Below are 19071 nucleotides of genomic sequence, written 5' to 3'. Positions count from 1 at the left end.
ATATCACATGATTTCACTCATTTGTGGAATATAACAAACAACATAAACTGATGAACAAAACCAGATCCAGAGACAGAGAAGCCTCGATCAGGCCATCAAACCTCAGAGGGAAGGTAGGGGAGGGTGGGGGTAAAGCAGAGAGATCAACCAAAGGACTTGTATGCATGCATATAAGCCTAACCAATGGACAACAGGGGGGTGAGGGCATGAGTGGGAGGATGGGGGAGCAATGGGGCGATTAAGGGCACATATGTAATACCTTAATCAATAAAGAAAAAGAAAAAAATTAGCCTGCTATATTTGCTCAAACATTTAATTAACTCACCCCTAATGCTTTGGCAGGGCCAGACCAAATGCTTTTACAGGCCTTATACGGCCCCGGGACGTTTCCCACCCCTGTGCTAGACGGAGCAATTGCCCATAATTCTTCACTCCTCCCCATATATACATCCTTTCCACGTCCTCATCACAGGCAGAGCGTGCTCCCCATCCCTCTGACTTTGGGCTCAACCAATGTGACTACTTCATGGGTAGAAACCACAGTTCTGAGCCTGCGCCGTAAGAGGCCTCCAGCACTTTTTCTGCTTCCTGCTTTCCACCTCTTCCTTTACCAGAGGGTAATTCTGGTTAACCCAGCCCACCCAGCCCAAGGTGGAAGGGACCCCCCAGTCAAGCTCAGTAAGATTCACGGTTGCCTCAGCTGCCACAACCCGAGAGAAGTATCCAGTCGAGCTCAGTGTAGATTCGCCAAAGCACAGCCCACAGCTGAAAAGGATTATGAACGTCAGCCAGTGAGTTTGGGGATGGGTTGTTATTTAGGAATACTAATGGGTAAACTTGTTCAAGCTGCTGCCATTTTGCCTCCCTCGTGTTCAGAGCCAAACCAAATCCCTACTTTTGATTCAGATACCAAAGGCGTATAATATAAAGTCCCAGCCTTCCAGGAGCGTGCAATCAAAATGGAAAAAGAGGAGCCAAGTTAATTTCATGAGGAAGGGGTCTTTTCTAAAATGGCTGCTGTATCTTGATAGAAAAAAAAAAAAAAAAATTAACCCCTAACTCAGTGGTCGGCAAACTCATTAGTCAACAGAACCAAATATCAACAGTACAATTGAAATTTCTTTTGAGAGCCAAATTTTTTAAACTTCTTCTAACGCCACTTCTCCAAAATAGACTCGCTCAGGCCTTGGTATTTTGTGGAAGAGCCACACTCAAGGGGCCAAAGAGCCGCATGTGGCTCGCGAGCCGCAGTTTGCCGACCACTGCCCTAACTCATTCCATACACAAAAAGTGATTGAGATGGATCATAGACCCAAACATAAAACCCAGGGTCTAAGTGAATCTCTAGGCCTAAGATAGAACCAGCCCCTAGCGGAGGTGCTGGACAGCACCCTGAAACTTACATAACCTTCATGGCCTGTAAACACTCTGCTCCACCAGAAACAGTCTAACCAGGCAGCCAATCCTCCGCCGCCAAGCCAACTCTGGCTTCTCATTCCAATTCAGGGTGACTCTATGACCTCAGCCAATCACACATTTTCTGCTTTTCTCTTCCTTGCTCTTTATTCTTTATCCTCGTAAAGCTCTCTCTGCCTTCACCCCATTTTGCAGTTCTCCAAATGGGGATTGTCTGCTTCATGACGGGTCAAGTTTGTTTGTAGCACCTAAGTGGTTTTCTTTAGTCATGTTTAACCATCTGAAACATACAGGTCACATGACCTAATCTAATCATTCCGAGTGCCACAATGTACTGCTTTCCTAAAAAAAATAATTCATGCGAGTCCCTAATCAGTTACATTGTGCCAGACACTGAAAAACACTTTTACATGCATCCTTCTATTTCATCCTCAAAACGACGCCAGAACCCCTCTCCCCTCCACAGGTGGGGGGACAGCCCTGCTTTCTCCTGACATTCATGCCCCTCCTTTTGGTAAAGGCCCCGGGCTCTCCTTGGAGGAGCCGCTTTTCCCTTGTACTCACTCCTGGCGCTGGCTTCAGACTCTGGTTCCCGGGCCACACACTTGAAATCGTGGTGGTGGCGATCCCTGATTTCTGGGGCTGCCTTCCGTCTTGCTTTGGCGATCCGGCTGTGAGGTTCTTAAATTTTAGCAAAAAATAAGAACCACGTGGAGAGCTTGTCAAAACGAAGGTTCCTCAGTTCCGACCTGGAGAGATTCTGATTAGTGCCGGGTGGGGCTCACAATTTGCATTTCTAAAGCTCCCAGCTGATGCTGGTGCTGGGGCCCTGGGAGCTGGTTTACAATGCAAGTTCTGGGCCCCCACCCGGACCTACTGAATCAGATTCTGAATATAAAACCCAGGAAGCTTGAATTGTAATAAAATCTCCAAATTATTTTTGTGCCGAAGTTTGAGATAACACTGTTGCATTGTTGCCTCGGAACTCTGGCTTCATATTAGAATCACCTGGGGAGCTTTTTAAACTAGTCAGAAGCCCAGGCACCTCCCTTGGAGATTCTAATTGATTTTTTGAAAGATTGAAAGAGACAAATTTGCAGCCAAAGGTGGAGAAAGGCTGCTCGGAATCATAATTCTTTAGGAAGGAAGATAGGGCCAAGTACCTGCCTGCAGAACTTGGCAATGGGGGGTGGGGGGGGGGGGGAGGTGGGGGAGGGTAAGGAACAAACATTCACTTTCTTAGATGATTAAGCAGCCTTTTGAAATATGAGATATGAGTATTAACAGCTGTATAGTATTTCATTACAAACTGTAGACAATTTATTGAACATGTACTAAGTGCCAGACACTATCTTATTCACAATAAACCCTATTTTGCCCCTAAGAAAACTGAGGCTGAGAGAAGTCCCAGTTGATTATTTGGACCTGGAACGGCCTACTTCCCAGACCCAGGTTTTTTCTACTTCAGGTTCTCAACCTGCCTGCACATTAGAAACACCTGAGAACAGCTAAATTGCACAATGCTCGGACCCCACACCAGACTAAAAATCTAAACCTCCCAGGTGCTGTTTGGGCATCTATTCCCCATGATTCTGATGCACAGTGGGCTAAGAACCACCGTCCCACAGCCTTCTGCTTCTCAAGCTGATTGGGTACCTACCTGTTTCTGACTTTTTTTTTTTTTTCAGCTTTAGCAGAGTAACTTTCTTCTCCCCCTTTTTGTCATTTTACCAAAGTTGCCAAAAAATCTCAGAAGGTCCAAAGTGTGTTCAGCTAGGACGTGATAGGGACCAGACACCTGATGACAGGACAGTACACCCAGAAAGGCTAACGTAATTTCTCATTGCAGTGAGAGAATGGGGGATGTCAGAGCAGGTGTCTGTGAGTGCAAAGGATAATGACACAGGACCCTGAATCAGACAGCACCTTTGAGTGCGGTCAGATGGTGGCTCTATAATAATCAGCTATTTCGGGATATAGAAAGGAAAGACACAGTGTATCTCTGTCCTCTGGGAATTAGCAATGGCCTGTGGGAAACAGCTTCAGACTTGATGGAGAAGCCCAGTAGGTAGCCTTGCCCTGTACCCACACTTGTTCTAAAAATAATGGGTTTTATGGGCAACAGAGTGTACATACATGCAAATTCATTTTCTGTCTATCTCTACCCCCGCCTCAGTCCCTCTCCTTCTCTCTCTCTCCCTCCCTTCCCTCTCCATACACATATCAGAATAACTCATAGAACAGAATGATGTGAAAAGTAGAAATAACTTTTAGAGGCAGATGAAGTTAACAATATTTCAGTCAGATACATAATATTCTACCAACCAACATATTTCTAAATATTTCTTCCTTTTTGACAAAATGTAAGATTTTTTTTTTGTCTAACTGCTGATTATTTTCAAATGCCAAAGTGCTCACGAAATAAATTTTTCAGTGATGTGTGTGCTGCATTGGCAAGCAAAGTGAGATGGCTCTTCTTTTGCTATGCATACAAGAAACAGTGCGATACTGACAGTCATGATTGATGAAGTCATCGGACATTCTCCTGCTCTTCTCCCCTCCCCAGGACAGTCAGGAGTTAGGAAGGCTGGAGATCCTGTGATACAGTGATAATAATAGAGTTCATTCCATCCAATTCATTCATTCATTCACTCATTTGTTCAATATTTAATAAGCACCTAGGTGCCAGAAAGACATCAGCGCTACTGGAAAATAAGGGTGAAATAAAACAAGATCTTTGCACTTGAACCAAAGAGGAGACTAGGGACAGCTCTAAGTGTCCTAATATGTTGTTTCAGGAAATGATGATGAGACCTAAAACCCAGAAGCTGTGGGGATCAGGGCTGCCACCTCCCTGACCAGCTATCTGGGCTTACGACCATTCTAAGGGGCTGCAAATGTGGGCAGTGGGTGCTAACACACATGCATCTTCCACAATGCTGTGCCGTTCCTTGACAGTCTCCTTTCAGTCCCTGCTCTTTCTCAATGTGGGAAACTCTCCAACTGCCAGTATGAGCTTCATTTCACCATAAAGCTAAACAGCACCTGCCAGGGTTGCTTACCACATGAAAGATTTACAATAGTTGATTCAGTTTTGGAGATCAACATATTTCATTACATAGGGACTATCATTTTCACAGCAACTGGAAAAAAATCATTGTAAATAGTTGTGCAAAGTGATGAACATTTGGAAGATTTACCTTTTCAGCATTTGCTACCTGTGGGAAGGGTTAGATAATTTGTAACATTTTGGCAACTGAAGGGAACAGAATGCATCTTTCTGACTGCCTCAGGGAGTGGACAGTGAGCTCGGGATTAGTTCATAGGAGGGAAAAAAATGAAACATTCGAACCCAAATAGCTTGTCAGTAATATTTTTCCCTTAAAAAAAATAAACTAGAATCAACTGCATACCTTTTCTTCTTTAGCTGCCACTAAAAACATCTAAAATGCAGAAGTATATTTTGTTCAATCCCCTTGGTTACCTAATTCATGAATAAGTATGTATTGTATAACCACTGAGTGTATAATGCAAAACACAGAGTTTATTCTTTATTATTATTTTCCACATAAACAACTGTGAACCAAACCTGTACATACTGACACATGCTATTCCTAGTACACTTTGTCCTTATTATAAAGGAAAACCAATCATCCAGGCATATCTTATGAAAAAATATAATTATAAAACCTACTTCAAGTAGGTTCATATCCAACATTATTGATAAACCTTATGTCTTGAAATAATAGCTAATGAAGCCACTTAATAGCAAAGATTTTTAATAATTTATTTTATCTTTACTATCCTTCACATTTTGTCTGTGTATATTAAAATGTAAGTAGTAAATCTATGTAGTTTATAAATATATATATGTTATAGGTGTATACAAAAGTTTTTTACTGGCAAGGATGTATGGTTAAATGTTTGGAGGCCACCAAATCAAGATCAGATGAGAAATTAGTTCCTAAGCTCAGTCTGGACACCTAATCTTTTGCTTTTATTACCATTTAGTTCTGGATCTCAAAAAATACATAAAGAGATGATAGTTTTATATAATGAGTATATATATATATGTATGTGTGTGTATGTATGTGTGTGTGTGTGTGTATATATATATATATATATATATATATATATATACACACTAGAGGCCTGGTGCATGAAATTCGTGCATGGGGGGGGGTGTCCCTCAGCCCAGCCTGCACCCTCTCCAATCTGGGACCCTATGAGGGATGTCCTACCAGGATCAGGCCTAAACGGGCAGTCAGACATCCCTCTCACAAACCACTCGCCTGCCTGCCTGCCTGCCTGATTGCCCCTAACCACTTCTGCCTGCCAGCCTGATTACCCCCTAACCACTCCCCTGCCAGCCTGATCGACACCTAACTGCCCTCCCCTGCCAGCCCAATTGCCCCTAACTTCCCTCCCCTGCTGGCCTGGTCACCCCTAACTGTCCTCCCCAGGTGGCCAGGTTGCCCCTAACTGTCCTCCCCTGCAGGCCTGGTCTCCCCTGACTGCCCTCCCCTGGTGGCTTGGTAACCCCTAACTGCCCTCTTCTGCTGGCCTGGTCACCCCTAACTGTCCTCCCCTGCAGGCCTGGTTGCACCCAACTGCCCTCCCCTGCAGGGCTGGGTCCCCCCCAACTGTCCTCCCCTGTAGGCCTGGTTGCCCCCAACTGCCCTCCCCTGCAGGCCTGATTGCCCCCAAATACTCTCCCTTGCAGGCCTGGTCCCTCCCAACTGCCCTCCCCTGCTGGCCATCTTGTGGTGGCCATCTTGTGTCCACATGGGGGCAGCCATCTTTGGCCACATGGGGGCAGCCATATTGTGTGTTGGAGTGATTGCCAATTTGCATATTACTCTTTTATTAGGTAGGATGTATACCAAGTTATCGTATTTTTCACTATACCTAAACTAAGAATTAAGAGAAGAACTACAGTACAATTAAATGACATTATTTTTTAAACATTGTAAAGAATACAAATTATTCATTCTATCCTTGGCCATCTTCCTTACCTTGATACAGACATAAATACAATCTCTTAACTCTATGCATAACTAGAAAGGAGGGGGGTGAGAAGTGACTGTAGGACTTAAAAAATATAGGGAAGACAGAATCCTGCCCAAAGTCAACTGCAAATACTTTATTTTGAAGTGTTCATAAAAGAGAGTGGTTTTCAGAAACACCGTTTTTTGTCTGGCAAACTTCAAAGAGTTCAAAACACATGTATTCTACTGTTATCCCCAGTAGCTACCCTCTAAAGCAGAGGTTCTCAACATTTTCGTTTCCAAAGCAAAATGGATTATACTCACATGTGCAGACTCCCATGGCTCCCTTGCCCTCTTCCCTAAATTGTATGGAGAAAATAAAACAAGTAGTATTGAGGATTTTCTGGGTGGTGTTACAAGGTACTTAACTATCCACAAAAGAACTGTAATACAAAGATCTGAGATCATTTTGCTGAAATATCTTTTAAAGTAATTTTACTGGCAAATACATAAATGATTAAGCAAAGTTTTAAGATATTAAATATTTTGTAATTCATTATACTTTTACTATTTTAATTTGAAAATGACCACTTTATAAAAATAAGTTGACTTTTTCAGCTCTCCACTTTAGACACTATTAATAGGCAATCAGATAGCACTGAATAAATAGAAATGAATATTTGAGGTTCTTGGACCCAATTTCAAAATGTGAGGGGCAGTCCCCACAAACATAAGCAGTGCTGATATCAACTGAGTGTTCTACAATTTACTAAATTCTGACAATATCTACCCAGAGGTAGCATTAGATTCCACAGGTTAAGGGTTCAGTCCTACATGACCCACCCCTGAGCCCCACTTCAGACCCATCTCGTGGCCAGGATGTCACCTGGGCTTCTGACAGACTGGCTAAAAATCACAGGTTCCCACCACCCTCTTCTCAGTTCGATTAATCTGCTAGCACAGCTCATAGAACTCAGGAAAACACTACCTACTACCAGCCGTGGGCAAACTACGGCCCGTGGGCCGGATCTGGCCCATTCGGCTGTTCTATCCGGCCCGCGGAGCCGAAAGAGCGGAGGGTTCTCTTGCTCTCCCCTCCGCTCCTTTACTTTGAATTTATATTAGTTCACACAAACACTCCATCCATGCTTTTGTTCCGGCCCTCCGGTCCAGTTTAAGAACCCGTTGTGGCCCTCGAGTCAAAAAGTTTGCCCACCCCTGTACTAGACTATCTATACTAATAAAAGGATAATATGCTAATTACAACCAGACATTTTCCGGACGTCTGACTTCCTTCCAGACAAAGCCATGGTGGTGGGGGTTGAGGCAGAGATGGTTAGGGGCAATCAGGCCAGCAGGGGAGCAAGCAGTTAGGGAAGATCAGGCCGGCAGGGGAGCAAGCAGTTAGGGGGTGATCAGGCCAGCAGGGGAGGGCAGCTGTGGGTGACCATGCCAGCAGGGGAGTGGTTAGGCGGCGATCAGGCTGGCAGGGGAGCAGTTAGGAGGCAATCAGACCAGCAGGCAGAGGTGGTTAGGGGCTATCAGGCAGGCAGGCAGGCAAGTGGTTAGGAGCCAGTGGTCCCAGATTGAGAAGGACCACTAAGATCAGGCCTAAACCGGCAGTCAGACATCCCCTGAAGGGTCCCAGATTGGAGAGGGTGCAGGCCAGGCTGAGGGACATCCCCCTCCCCTGTGCACAAATTTTGTGCACTGGGCCTCTAGTGTTTATTATAAAAAGATATAACTCAGGAGCAACCAGATGTAAGAGATGCAGGGTATGGGGGGAGGGCTCTCCAAGCACACCACTCTTCCCAAATCTACATGTTCAACCACCCAGAAACTCTCTGAACCTGTGTGTGTTTGGGTTTTTTTTTGTTTGTTTGTTTGTACAGAGGCTTCATTACGTAGGCATGATTGATGAAGTTGTCAGACATTCTCCTGCTCTTCTCCCCTCACTAGAGGTTTGGGGGTGGAACTGAGCATTCCACACGGTCATCACAACCAGCCCTCATCCCAGGTGCTTTCCAAGTCACCTCATTAACAAACATAACAGACACCTTTAAGCTGATTACTCAGGAAATTCCAAGAGTTTTGGAAGCTGTGAGCCAGGATCTGTGGACATGGTCTATTTCATATATATTTCTTAATATAAATCAGTATCACAATAAATGTTGTTAAAGAGGAATACCTAAATTTTATGCATTTTAGCATATTGAAATGAGTATCATCAGTGTACATTTCATCTGCTTTATCACTTTGTCTACATTTGATTTGATAATCCTAACTCTTGCCATTATTGATAACTGTTCTTTCCTCAGAAGAACTCTGGAACTATATTCATTTTCCCCATACCTTTGCCTTCCTTTTTAAAAAGTTCCTATTTAAAACTGAAAACAGAATCATGAAATAACAATCCAAACACTAATCTGGTGATACAGCCTGTGTGTTATTCCCAGTGTAATTATTTTTTTAAATATATTTTTATTGATTTCAGAGAGGAAGGGAGAGGGAGAGACAGAAACATCAATCCTGAGAAAGAATCCTTGATCGGCTGCCTCCTGCACACCCCACGCTGGGGATCGAACCAGCAACCCAGGCATATGCCCTGACCAGGAATCAAACCTTGACCTGGTTCATAGGTAGATGCTCAACCACTGAGATGCACCAGCTGGGCTTCCCAGTGTAATTAAAGCTATAATTCTACTTTGCACCATAAAAGCATCTCCGAATTCATTTCAGACATTAATAAGAATTTCAGCATGATGTATGTCATACCTGATCATACATATTTTAATGGCCCAGATTAAGAACCACTCATGAAGGTAGCTCAAAGTCAGGAGCTATTAATCAGATTCCACTTTTACAACTTTATGCTTCAATCTTAGGGTGCAAAACATTCTAATTTTGGCTTGATTTATAAATTTGAAAGGGGGCTTAAAAAGGTATTTGACTATTTTTAAAAATTTATTTTTGTTTAAAGTATTACAGATGTCCCCCTTTTTTTCCTCATTGACCCCTTCTAGCTGGAACCCACCCCTTCCTCCAGGCCTTCACCACACTATTGTGTCCATGCGTTATGAATATAAATTGGTTTATCTCTTCCTACCTACCCGGACCTTCCTTCTGAGATTTGACAGCCTGTTCCATGCAAGACAAGTTTGACTATTCAGTTCCTAATTGAATTGACCCTTTAGACACTCTTTAAATAACATATTCATAGTCAATCTTAAGAGTATTATTTTGTAATTTTTGCTACTTAACATTTACATCTAAAGGAAAACCACCCTCATTAGACAAATGGAACTCCAAAAAAGCCCTTCACCCAGAACCTTATAAACAATTAAGTTCTCCAGAGAAACTGACTGAAATGATTTCCAACCAAGTATTCTTTCTTGCTAGATTATCAGTGTAATATGAAGGTAGACACATTGGATGTGCCTCAAAAAAACATACTTCCCACACACTCTTTGCTCCACTATAGCGAAAGAGAAAACCAAGAAATAGTAAAATGAACCTAGGAAACAGAAGTGAAAAAGTAGATCTCTGGATAAGGACAAGAAGTGCTTGGGAGATAGTTGAGCAACATGCTCCACAGAAAACCTTTTGACATTGGAGAACAGGAGGCTCCAGTAGAAGTATCTCCAGGGGTAAGAAATGACCTGATATTATCACATGAAAAATTGTACTATGAGGCTCTTTAGAGTTATTAGAGTATTTGGCAAGATCAAGTCAGATGCTAAAAAGAAATGAGGCCATTATGAACTTCTGGAATAACAAAAAAGCAGTATAAGAAATTCAATCATAGCATGCTACTTGGTTTAGTGCTTTATAGTCATAATAGTAAAAATACTGAACTTAGGATGTATAAAGACTGAAGTATTACTATATTGGAAAATGGGGAAGTAAGCAAAGCAAGCAAAATTTCTATTTTTCTAGTACAAAGTCAATAATGGATGAATCAAAATGTAGCAACAAATTTATATTATTTGGAAATATAAAGGTAAATTCTATAACCCCTACATGAGTTGAAGGAGAACGTTTCCTCTGTGAATGTGAAAGAGGATTGCTTTTTTGTCACAAGCCTTTTGATACTATTTGATTTTTAAAACTATCCTATATAATAAAAGCCTAATATGCTAAGTGTCCGACGGTTCATCTGACTGTCCGTTCAACTGTTGGACCAGTCGCTATGATGCACACTGACCATCAGGGGCAGACGCTCTGACTGGTAGGTTAGCTTGCTGCTAGGGTCCAGCTGATCCAGACTGAGCGAGTAGGCCGGACTTGCCCTGGAACTCTCCCGTGGTCCCTCTCGGGCCCCAATCGTGCACCCTCTCACAATCTGGGACCCCTCAGGGGATGTTGGAGACCCGGTTTCAGCCAGATCCCTGCAGGCCAGGCCGAGGGACCCCACCAGTGCATGAATCCATGCACCAGGCCTCTAGTTTGCATATAATGTTGTGGGGTGAGGGATGATGGTGAGAAAGAAACAAGTTTTACATCAATGAACACCCTCCAAAATCAGAGTAAGAAAAGTGAACGTTGTCACACTTAAACCCATTCATTGTTTTGTCTTTTATTTACAAATAATTTTAGGCAAAGGCTTATGGATTAATATTCATTTACAAAAATAAGTTTAGTTTTTTGTGTTGCCTTTTTTTATTCTAAGTACTTCCACAGTTTTAAAAAGAAATTTACTTTTCACATTTGAATGTCATTCAAAGTATTCAAAGGATTCCTTATCCTTCTGCATTCTCCTTTCCAGAAAGTACTTTTGAGGTCGATCTGTTCCGGATTCTTTTTCTTTTTCTTTTCTTTTCAGAGCAAGATGGTTTTGTATCCTGTGCTTTTTTCTTTTTCTTCAAACAGCTAAGGGGATTGGGGCCACTTATCTTCTTGCGCTTTTTTCTTCTTCTCTGTTCAGGGTTTTTCACTAAACCCTGTTCCTCTTTGAGTTGCTTGATACTTTGTTTCTCATGAACTGAGACAAGCTGACCTGACTCTACTGCTTTAACAAAGGCAATTGTTTTGGGAGAAGGTTTGTCCAAGACAATAGTGTTCTGAATAATAAACATAAGAGGAACTCCAGGCCTTTTCTTTACTTTCATAGATAAATTCTGATCCTATTAAAAAGAAAAAAAGAATTAGTTAGTTCAAGTATGCCAGTTAAATGAGGTGCCTTAGACAGGTTTCTAAGAACTTCAAGAGGGTTATATGAAAAATAAAAGAAATCACAGGTTTTATTTTTCAAATTAGTATGCCTCACTATTGGGAGCACAGAATATTTTATGATAAAGAAAGGAAGAGAAACATAAAAATTGAGCACAATTAAGTGGCAACAATGTGAACTAGATTTATCAATATTCCAGGACAGCGATTTTCAACCTTTTTCATATATATCATGGCACACATAAATTACTAAAATTCTGTGGCACACCAAAAGATATATTTTGCTGATCTAACAAGGAATAGGTATACTATTGATTGATTTATAATAATAATAATAGTAGTAATTACTTGCCCTTTTTGCTCCAAAGTGACTTAAAAAAAAAATCAGGTGCTATACTTATATATAAAAATTTCTGGTACCAAGATTAACCAATCAGATGCAACCTTATTATGTGATGTGACCAATAAGATGCAACTCTATTTTATGACCTAAAAATTTAAGGTTCAAGATAGGGCACTCACACCGAATGGCTCTTGTCATTTTTTATAATCTAAGGGAAAAGAGGTCAGTGCCCCTGACTAAATAGTCAGGTATTGCATGTTTTAAAACTTCTTGCGGCATAACAATGTGCCATGGCACACAGGTTGAAAATGGCTGTTTTAGGACCGTGAATCACAAACTAATGCAAAGGTAAACATGTTAGGTGGTGTCCCTTGCCTTTGCTCTAAGATCATGATCCAGAATGCTCACATAGGTTGAAGTAATAGAAATAAAGTAGGAATTAGCTGACAGATTCTAGATTCAGCTTTGCCTCTAATTATGTAATTTTACAATTCTGCTAGCATATTTAAGCAAATCTATATGAAAGTGAACTTCATTAATATCATCCTGAGAGTCTCTCTTCTCCTCCTTCCTAGTCTTTTTAAAAGCCTGAAGCAGTTCCATGTTTATGGACAGTCTCAAATAACATGAAACATGACTTTTTGAAAAATGGTATGAAATACAGAACAAGGAAAAAGACATCCATGAACATAGAATGCGAAATCTTTGCTGTACTTATCTTCCCCTCAAGAACTCAAAACATGCCATCACATCTGTATATCAATAAATTTTTATTTTAAAAAAGGAAACTTAGGTAATTGAGAAGAAAATCAATATGCTTAAAGTTCTCAAATTCTCTAATGAGAACGGCTTTTATTGATTGCAAATTAACTTAAAAGCTAGTATTTTTAAAAAGTTGAAGCACTTGAGCAAACCACTTGCACTAATTTTTTTCTGATTATAAACAGCACCATATGAAGTATGGATAGAAATGATTAAAATCGACTCTGGTTTTAAAAGTAGTATCACCTGTGATGCCACAAAATAATGATGGGGATTTCCCTCTTCAACCATGGAAAGCAGACATTCTGATCCACTCAGTGCATTCTTGAAATGGGAACAATTTCGAACCTGGCATTTTTGTGCAATCAGTTTTGCCCCATATAAGTCCTGTCCCAGTGTTTCTAACTCTTTTAACACACACCTGAAAAAGAAAATGTTATTAATGGTTCATGATTATATCAAGTGTTCACATAAAGCAAGTATAAAAAATAACACTCAAATTTTAAAAAGCTAAAACTATACCAATACAATCTGAATTTTTAATACGATAGCCACAAATCATACAGTAGCCATTTCACTCTTAAAAGACCTAGAAAATTCATACACCAAGTAGAAATAACAATAATAACAGTTAAAATTTACTGAGTGTTTATTATAAGCCAGGCGGCATGCTAATTGATCTTTACATAAATTCTTGCTTAATCTCTAAACAGTCCTACGAAGTTTGGCAGCTTACTTTCAAATTATCCTGATGTCAGAGCATCTTATTCTGAGAGATTTCAAGCAATATGCTCAAATTCAAATTAATAAGTGGTAGAACTAAAATGTGAATCCAAGTAGTTTGATAATAGATGCCTTGCCCCAACCACACTGCTATGTTCTTCTATTTCAAGTACCAATTGATACACCCTCACAGTATTTTCAGTTCTGAAAAGTAAAAATTCTCAACACATCAGATTGCTGCAAAACAACCACTACCTCCTTTCACTCCGCATTTTCATATTCATATAAGCCAATGTTTTTCCAAGTGTCATCTATAAACAATTCATACCAGAATGACAGGAATATTAAATTGTACTAATTTCTAGTTCATTTCTCATCCCCAAATCTGCACCTCTTGTGGGGGCGTCAAATATGAGTATTTTAATAAGTTCCCCAGGCACTTCTTCCATCTCACTAAGAAAAAAAAAAAGACTATTGAGTCAAAGATTTCTTCAAACCTAGCCAGCCCTCACCAGACTCCTTTGGTCACCCTACCAGTGTTTTTTTGTATTTGTTTTTTAAGAAGAGAGTTTGCTTTCTATAGTCATCAGTTTTGACCTCTATTTTGCGTTCCAAGCCCAAATTGCCAACTATTTATTGAATAAATCCTATAGTTGTCCTGACATCAGCTTTTCATTCACCATATCTAAAGTCAAACTACTTTCCTCCAGGGCTTGCTATCTCTTTGAATTTATTATCTGCCCAGACCCCCAGACCCCTACCCCATCAGCTGCTGGTATTTTTCTCAGTAATGTCTCCTTGCAGAACCCCTTAGGTTCCTGCTTTTCCCCTTCCAGGTTCAGGATCACATTATTCTTGATGGGACAACCACAACACAGGTTTGCCCGTCTTCTCTCTTGCTTCTCCAACATACCTCTCACATTGTTGCAATTATTTTTTCTAAAAGATAGTTGTCATGTCTGATAGCATTCTGCTGCTCTACTTCCTCAAATTACAAAAACTCCAAATTTCTTCAAACCTGAGTATGGGTAAACCTTCTAACTACTAGCGGCAGCAAACACATTCTACCGAAAAACAAGTGATCTCATTTCTTAAAACCATAAATAGTAAATTTCAAATAGGGGGGAAGAGAACTGTTACAGTTTTTAAAATGCTTAAGAGACATAGAAAACAAATGCAACTTATGTACCTTGTTTGAATCCTGACTTTGAAAAGGTTTCTTTATCTCTTCATGATACATACCCAGAAATTGACTACATATATGCTTTAAAATAAGCTATCAATAAAGAGGGGTGGAGGATAAATGAAACAAGGTTGTCCATGTCAATAATTGCAAAAGCTGGGTGACAGACATTTCATTATACGATCCTATTTTTTGTGTATGTATGAAATATTTCAGAAGTTAAATTCTTTAGGAAAAAATGCTATAGAATATAATTTCCTGCAGTACTTCTCAACTTTTTTTTTTAGGTCATAGCACTGTATTAAAAATGTTCACATTTCTATGCTACATGGTGATAAATGGACAAGCAACCAACCCAGGGGCACAGATTAACTAAAGACTTGTCTGGCAGCCCTGAAGGCTAAGGGGATCAAACATTTCGGGGTATCTATACCCTATCTGAGGCACTGCTTGAGAAGTCCCGAATGTGGAAAGCTATTCACAGAGTAGTGTTATGTGAGAAAAGCAGGCCATAAACACCGTATGCACAGTAAGATCACATTCTTGTGTGTCTGTATCTATAAAGAACTGAATGTATGATACAGCACGTGTTGATAGTGGCTACTATGTGGTATTATGGGTCATTTTAACTTTCTTTTTTCAAGTAACATTCTACAATAAAAAAAACCAACACCCTTACGTTTCTTAATAATAGTTCTTCATAATCTAGACTCCATTTATCTTTTTCCCAACCTCATTTCCAACTAAATCTCTTTCCCGGGCACTTCACAACTCCATTCCTTTGTCCAAAAGATCCTCACAAGATCCTCACTTATCTCTTTTCAGTCACTCAACTGTGGCTGGGCTCACATGTTATGTCCTCTATGAAACCTTCATGATTCCATACTCCTCCTCCCCACCCCCACGAGGTTCCATCCTAAGTGTTTCCACACTGAGGTGTGGAAGCTAGCTGGCGTCCAAGCACATCATCGCTTTCTTGCCCTCGAGGGCAGGGAGTTTGTCCTGTTCACCAAGGTATCTTCAGTGGCTGATGCAGTGCTTGGCACAGGGCTGGTCACTTAAAAAAAGTGAGCAGCCCGAGCCGGTCCGGCTCAGTGGACAGAGCATTGGTCCTCGGATTGAACGGTCCTGGGTTCTATTCCGTCCGTGTGTCTCACATCGATGTTTCTCTCTCTCTCTGTCTCTCCCACTCCCCTCCACTCTCTAAAAATCAATGAAAAAATATGCTAGGGTGAGGATTAACAAAAACAAAAAGACAGACGAATAAACAAATGACCTTAGGCAAAGTTCCTCACCTCCAGTCCTGACTTAACTTTTTGGGAATCGAAGATGTTACCTCACAGGGCAGTTGTGACGCTTGAAACTGTTTTACTTACTTAAATTAGGAAAAGCCATCCAAGTTAAAAGGGGGTAGGTTTCAGACACCAATAAATGCTCTATGCACCCTAGGCCTCCTCCTTTGATACTTCAGCGACATTACATGTAGTTCTGGTCTCTTTTTCACAGATGACAAATCCAAGGCTCAGAGAGGTTAACTGGCCCAGAATGACCGCTGGTAGGACTGGGGCCAAGACTACAAAGCCCGTGGTCTTCATCGCCGGGCTAACGAATCCTGACTATTTCAGGACATGGTGCTTTCTGCCTACATGGTAGACATTCCCAACCTCCTTAGAGCCACCCCTAACTGCCACCTCCCCGTGGGCGGGAGCCCGCACCGCGTGGGCGGCCGCCCCGCGGGTCCCCGCCGCGCCCTGCCAGCGGGCCCACCTGGTGGTGCACAGCTGGGTCTCCCCCATGAGGTAGCGGGGCAGCTGCTCCCGCAGCTGGATGCGGCCCCGCAGCGCCGCCTGGCAGAAGGTACCATCGAGCAGGATCTGGTACGGCTCCCGGACTCCGAAATTGTTGCGGAAGAAGCCGAGATGCTTCTTCGCATGTTTCTGCCTCGTGATCTTCATGCCTGACTTCCCGTACCGAGGCCACCGGACCACCCAGCAGCCGCAAACACCTCCCTTACCGCCCGCTACCAGCCGTGCAGGCTTCTCCCGGAAATGAAGCTACCGTGGACCCGGAAGTAAACGCCTCCCTCCCCCGGCCTGCCCTCCGGTTTACCTCACCTCGGTCGGGCGCGCGCCTCACCCACGTGCCCGCGCTTTAAGGGGCGCCCCTCGGGGGCGGAGCTTGGGCCCAGGGCCGGACAAGCTCTGGGGACGGGACGCACATGCGCAGTTATGGGCTAGAGTAAAAATTTACACCGCTTTCAGTGCGTTACTGGCAAGCAGTCAGCCTTTCAAAGATTGGCCATATAATAAGAATCAGTGGTAATATTAAGCCTTAATATGTTACAGCCACTAGTCTAAGTAATTTAACCTATATTAGTTTCTTTAATGTTTATAATTCCCAAGTGAGGGAAGGAAAGAGATGGAAGTGTATTGGACAACTATGCGCAGGTTTGTACTGGTTATCTTATTATAAAGAAATGAAATATTCAATACCTTTACAAAGGGCACGTGGTTCTTTAATGTCAGAACCATCACTGGAACCCGGGTCACCTGCCTTAAATGCAAATGTTCTTGTGACTTGACCTCCCCCCACCCCCAACTACCCTCAATCAGGAGCCAAATGTCAGGGCAGAGTCCCGCTGTTTTGCATCTCCTCCTCCCCTTAAGACCCTCCTAGATCGCCCACATGAGGTATGGTGGGAGGAACCATCCAGAGCTTGGTTTTCTGCTCCTAACCCAAGCCCATTTGACTTCTAACAACTACCCACAAAAGCTGGGTTTAGCTTTCAAACTATCAAGTAGGTTGGCAGGACTAGGTTGTTTTTAAGAACGCTTTTTATGTCTATAGTTTGAGGCAGGAAGACTACATACTGGGCTAGTAACAGGAAGGCACAGAGCTGACGGAGTGTTTAGAAATTACTTGGTCGACTTGATTAATGAAGAGAGTGAATTAGAAAAATTTGAGTTCCCCCATGGCTAATTGCCAAGTATCCGCTTCAGTTCAAGGCAAAATAACCAAAGAATGGGGAGTATAGAATTTTGCAGTTTTGTGCTCACCTGGAATCTGTCCCAGCTCTAAGTTTTGGCTAAAGATGGAGAGAAAGAACCAACACAGAAAAATGATTTACAAAGTGATTGAGATGTATTATTTGTACTTGGGGGTTTTATTTGAAGATATAGATTTATGGAATTGGAACTAGGATATTCTATAATGTCCTGATTCCCAGCACAACATCACTTAGATGACTGCTTTCATTTAACAGAAAATAAATTTAGGAATTGGAAGCCATGAAGAGTTATTATAGGATTGGGCTTGTGGTTCTTGAGTATAATTGCTCACTACTTTCCAATCTGAATCCCCTCTTTATTCCTGTGTGCCAAACCCCCATTCTAACTATACATCCACCACAGAAATTATACCACTCCAGCCCTGAAAAACAGTTAAAACATTTATAAAAATAGGCTCACAGATTTATCTTCCAGCTCCATCACATTGGCCATATTTCACTACCGAGAAAAATGTGGTCCAGGACTAAGAATTTGAGTCATATTCTAGTTTTTTTTTAAATTTACTAAACTAGTGCATAACTTTTTTCAAGCTCTATGTTTATAACAGTGCCATTTGCACACCTGACCCTTATTTTGCAAACATGAAGACAGTTTATAATGGTGAAGATCAAGTTTCAAACAGTTTTCTATTATCTAAGTGTTTCTCAAAACGTGATCCTGAGGCTGGCAGAAAAAGATCTTGGTGTGCTGGTTTAAAATGCCTGCCTTTCTTCCTTCCTTCCTTCCTTCCTTCCTTCCTTCCTTCCTTCCTTCCTTCCTTCCTTCCTTTCTTTCTTTCTTTCTTTCTTTCTTTCTTCTTTCTTTCTTTCCTTCCTTTGTTAATCCTCACCCAAGGATATTTTTCCAATGATCTTTTAGGGAGAGTGGAAGAGAGGGAAAGACAGAGAGAAATATCAATGTGAGAGAAACACATTGATTGGTTGCCACCTGCACACGCCCTGGCCAAAGCCTGGGCCAGGGAGGAGTCTACAACCAAGGTACATGTCCTTGACCAGAATTGAACCCGGGACCCTAACCCTAATCCACTGAGCCAAACCAGCTAGGGATAAAATGCCCATTTCTGATTCAGAATAAGTATTGAGGGAGAGGAATACTATTTAGAGAGGAAGTGACATTTATTACAATTTCCCCAAGTCATTATTATGTATATTAAGTGTTTCTGGGGGAGAGAAACCAAGATGGCAGCATAGGTAAGCACCTAAACTGCTGCCTCACACAACAATTTCAAAACTACAACTAAAAGACAGAATGGACACCATCCAGAACCACAGGAAAGCTGGCTGAGTGGAAATTCTACAACTAGGGAAAGAGAAAAGCTCACAGAGAATTGGAGGTATGGCAAAGGGGCTTTGTGCACGCAGAGAGGAAGGGCGGCTGAGAGCCTGGCTGACTTTCTCTGGCGGGAGGGAGAAGGAAGCC

At 41.8% G+C, this 19071-nt stretch overlaps 1 protein-coding gene across 1 annotated transcript; it reads right to left on the bottom strand.

Annotated features, from left to right (window-relative positions):
• Positions 1–10956: 10956 nt before the first annotated feature.
• Positions 10957–16711, bottom strand: UTP23 (UTP23 small subunit processome component). Its single transcript, XM_080647077.1, has 3 exons — positions 16352–16711; positions 12925–13099; positions 10957–11527 (listed from the first exon to the last, which is right to left on the bottom strand). Exons 1-3 carry the CDS (start codon positions 16537–16539, stop codon positions 11144–11146), a joined length of 747 nt encoding a protein of 248 aa, XP_080503203.1. The 5' UTR covers positions 16540–16711; the 3' UTR covers positions 10957–11143.
• Between the last annotated feature and the right edge of the window lie 2360 nt (positions 16712–19071).

The sequence above is a fragment of the Plecotus auritus genome (assembly GCF_963455305.1).
Source record: "Plecotus auritus genome assembly, chromosome: 11".
In the NCBI taxonomy this organism is placed as follows: domain Eukaryota; kingdom Metazoa; phylum Chordata; class Mammalia; order Chiroptera; family Vespertilionidae; genus Plecotus; species Plecotus auritus.
Note: the sequence above shows the minus strand (reverse complement) of the source record. Positions and strands in the feature narration are given on the sequence as shown.

Bases quoted from the DNA above. Each gene is read 5' to 3' on its own strand.
- UTP23 (XM_080647077.1), bottom strand. From the start codon at position 16,539: ATGAAGATCACGAGGCAGAAACATGCGAAGAAGCATCTCGGCTTCTTC. The intron at 13,100-16,351 runs GTGGGCCCGCTG...TTTCTTTTTCAG, and splicing joins ACCCAGCTGTGCACCACCAG to GTGTGTGTTAAAAGAGTTAG. The intron at 11,528-12,924 runs GTGATACTACTT...TCTTTTTAATAG, and splicing joins ATTATTTTGTGGCATCACAG to GATCAGAATTTATCTATGAA.